Consider the following 3,505-nt stretch of genomic DNA (forward strand, 5'->3'; position numbering starts at 1 on the left):
CCCCGGCGCGGCCGCGCAGGGTGCAGCCCCCCCGGCTGGCTGTGCCGACCCCGGCCCCTTGCTCCCACAGAAGGGGGGTGCCCTGAAGAAGGGAGCCATCGCCAGGACACTGCAAGCTGTCAAGATGGTGCTGTCCTACAACCCCGACGTGCTGGAGTGGGACTCCCCGCACCGCACCAACCAGCAGCAGTGCTACTGCTACTGCGGGGGCCCTGGCGAGTAAGTCCCTGCCTGCCTGCCAGGAGGGCTGCTGGCTTCGGTTTGGTGGGGAAAAGCACTTGCAGTGGCAGGTGGGATCAGCCTGGGGAGTCCCTCCCCCCAGAAAGAGGCCCCCAGTTTGCAGGGCATTGCCCTGGGCCTGCAGCACTGCTGCCTCTGCCACCCGGTTCTCCACACGCTGCCAGACACATCATTTGCACCCACCTCCGTGGCTGTGGAAAATACAAGTTAGGGCCAGGCTTTCCCTCCCTGAGTGAGGGGTCCACACCCAGGGGGAGCGGGGGGCAGGGTTGGGGCTGCCACCTGCTGCCCTTGCTGTCACCCACCTCCTCTCCCTCCCCAGGTGGTACCTGAAGATGCTGCAGTGCCACCGCTGCCGGCAGTGGTTCCACGAAGCCTGCACCCAGTGCCTCAGCGACCCCATGATGTTTGGAGACAGGTACATCCCTGCCAGGCTTGCTGGGCTGGTGCTGGATGTTGGAGCTGGCTTCCCAAGATAGGCCTTGTCCCCATTCTGTATCTCCCTGACCTGGCTGTAGCACCTACAGGGACCAACCACCCCAGGGGCAGGGGGGTGGCCCTGTCCTGCAGAGCCCCACTCCTCCTGGCTGTGCTGTCAGCATCAGCATCCAGAGCACTGTCCTCACTCACCCCGGCCCATCCCCAGGCCCTGCAGAGGTGACCCCCATCCCCAGGGCTCCACTTCCTGCTGTTTTCCAGGTTCTATGTATTTTTCTGCTCCGTGTGCAACCAGGGACCTGAGTACATCAAGCGCCTGCCCTTGAGATGGTAAGAAATGGCCCTGGCTCTTTTGGAACCTGCTGGGGTGGCCGTGGGGCACCGGGCTGGGTGGTACCCAGTGCTACTGAGCCCCCTGCCCTGGGGCCAGCTCAGGAGCTGGGTGTTGGCAGTGCCAGCTCACAGAGCATCCCCTGCTCATCCCGGCCCAGCCCAGAGCTGTGGGGCTTGCTTGGCTCCAGGCCCTGCCTGCACAGCTCCTCCTGCCCAGCCCTGTGGGGCTGTTTCCCAGGAAAGCTTTTTCTCAGTGGGGCCCAAACCCACGGTTTGTCCCAAGCTCAGGCACACATTTGCCAGAAGATAATGGCAGAAAATCAATTGGGTGACAAGTCATGAAATTCTGTCATTAAGTGCAAGTTTGCAAATGGTACCTTCTAATGTACCTGGATGGTCTGAAAGCACTTTATAAAGACTGTGAACGGTGTGAGCAGCCCAGCTTTTTCCTGCTGTTCCCCTTGTAGCTTGTCCTTGTTGGAGGTGTAGCCAGTGCCAAGGGGCTGCTGGGACGTGGCTGCCTTGGGGACGTTGCACTGAGCAGCACAGTGCAGCAGCCTGGAAGAAGAATAAGGGAAATCCTGCAGGAAATGTTGCTTGGCTTTTGTTTTGGGAGATGCACGTGTAAAATCCCACAGGGTAGTTAAAATAGAGGGTGTATTTTCACATGGGTAAGAGCTGTCCAGCTCTCAAAACTGACTGCAGCAAGAGCCCATGGCTGGAGCTTGTTAAAGTGCTGGAAAACTGGGCATTCATTCTGGGAGCTGCATGTCCTCCAGCTCCTGGGCTTTGGGGGTCTTGGTGTTTGGGGCTCCCTCCAGCTGCAGGCAGTGTCCCACCACTCCCTGAAGTTCAGGGAATGCTGTCCTGGCCATGGTGGCATCCCCTGGGATAGGTATCCAGGCTAGGGTTACTTCCCCTGCAGAGTGTAGGAATGATCCTGACTTCCAGTGAGTTTTTGGGAGGGTCATGCTGAGGGCTGTGCTTGAGTGGTGCTGGTGGAGCAGAGCATCGTGGTGGGTGCCATCTATGATCCTGCAGGGGAGAGGGTGGGCTGCTGACTTGCTCACCCCCTTTGATCCCACAGGGTGGATGTTGTCCATCTCGCCCTCTACAACCTGGGTGTACAGAGCAAGAAGAAGTACTTTGACTTTGAGGAGATCTTGGCCTTTGTGAACCACCACTGGGATCCACTGCAGCTCGGGAAGGTAAAACAAGCAGCAGGGCCTGGGCTGGAGAGGGTGTGTGAGGAGGGAGAGGTGCTGCTGGGGATGTCAGTCACAGATATCTGTCCCCAAAGCCTCAGCTTGGAGGGACTGGATCCTCCTTCTCTGTGGCAGCCCTGAGCACCCATGGCTGGGACAGGTTGGCAGGTGAAGGTGGGTGCTCATGGTGAAACAGCAGGGCTGAGGCCTCTGCCCCTCGGTGGGGTTGGCTTCACCTCTTGGCAGCCACTGGCCCTGAGGTGCATTTGTGTGTTGCTTGTTGGGAAAGGGTTGGAGCTTTGGGGGTGCCCACTCTCCCATGGCCTGAGCCAGCTGCTCTCCTGCAGAAAGGAGCTTTAAAACAACTGGCTGGTGTCTCCCATCCAGGGAGCAGGAGTACCCAGCCTGGGGCATGGGCACCTGCTGGGGAGATGTGGCAGCTCCTTTGTGCTACACACCCACCTCAGGGATGGCATTGGAGCAGGGCATTCCCAGTGGCAGTATTGGTGGTGGAGGATGCTGCTCCCTGAGCTGGGAATGGTGTCAGCACCTGGACACGGCCCCTGGGCAGAGCTGAGGGACCCTTCTTGGAGCTGGGGTGCAGCTGGGGTGAAGGGTAGAAAGGGACGTGCCTGTCCCAGCAGTGCCACCGTGCTGGCAGCCCCTCTCCAATGAGCCCTGGAGTCCCAGCAAACTCCTGCTTTGTGCAGTGCTCGGCTCAAGTGGCTCCCGTGCAAAATGAGTTTAATTGCCTTTCTCCGTGCTGGGGTTTCCCTTTGTTCGGGTGGTGTACCTGGCAAGTTCCCCAGTTGGAGCTAGAGCTGGGAGAAGAGCTACAACTAAGGCATGTTGGAAGCCTGTCACCGTGTCTGGAGGGCTCAGTTCCCTGCAGGTGCCTTCTGCTCCTGCAGGGATAGCAGGCAGTGCCAAGCCTGGGCGGCTCTGGGCTTCGGCATCCCTGGTTCCCTGACCTCGGGCAGGAGCTGAAACATAGAGCTCGGGATCCCCCCTCTGTTGAGTTTTTGCATAACGACAGCGGGTGCCGAGCCCTGCCTGAGCCCTGAGCCCTGAGCCCTGAGCCCTGAGCCCTGAGCCCTGCCTGTTAAATAAGAAATGCATTTTTCAGTTGTTCTTCCTCTGAGCTGCAGTGCTGGGCAGCTGTCATGCAGTGAGTGCATCCTGCTGTACCATCCCTGACCTCAATGGAGGGGCAGAAAATGGGCTTTTGCTGTCAGCTCCTCATGCTGCTGCAGACCTGAGCCTCACTCACCCATTACTTCCAGTCTCGT

At 59.3% G+C, this 3,505-nt stretch overlaps 1 protein-coding gene across 1 annotated transcript in view; it reads left to right on the forward strand.

Moving 5' to 3' along the window:
- PHF19 (PHD finger protein 19) overlaps positions 1-3,505 on the forward strand; it is a 5,342-nt gene that overhangs the window by 815 nt on the left and 1,022 nt on the right. Inside the window, 4 exon segments of the mRNA XM_009998944.1 lie at positions 71-219; positions 563-658; positions 940-1,008; positions 2,099-2,219. Of these exon segments, the coding sequence (XP_009997246.1) occupies positions 71-219; positions 563-658; positions 940-1,008; positions 2,099-2,219 (435 nt within the window).

Source organism: Chaetura pelagica, unplaced genomic scaffold, assembly GCF_000747805.2.
Source record: "Chaetura pelagica isolate M959 unplaced genomic scaffold, ChaPel_1.0 scaffold405, whole genome shotgun sequence".
Classification (NCBI taxonomy): Eukaryota; Metazoa; Chordata; class Aves; order Apodiformes; family Apodidae; genus Chaetura; species Chaetura pelagica.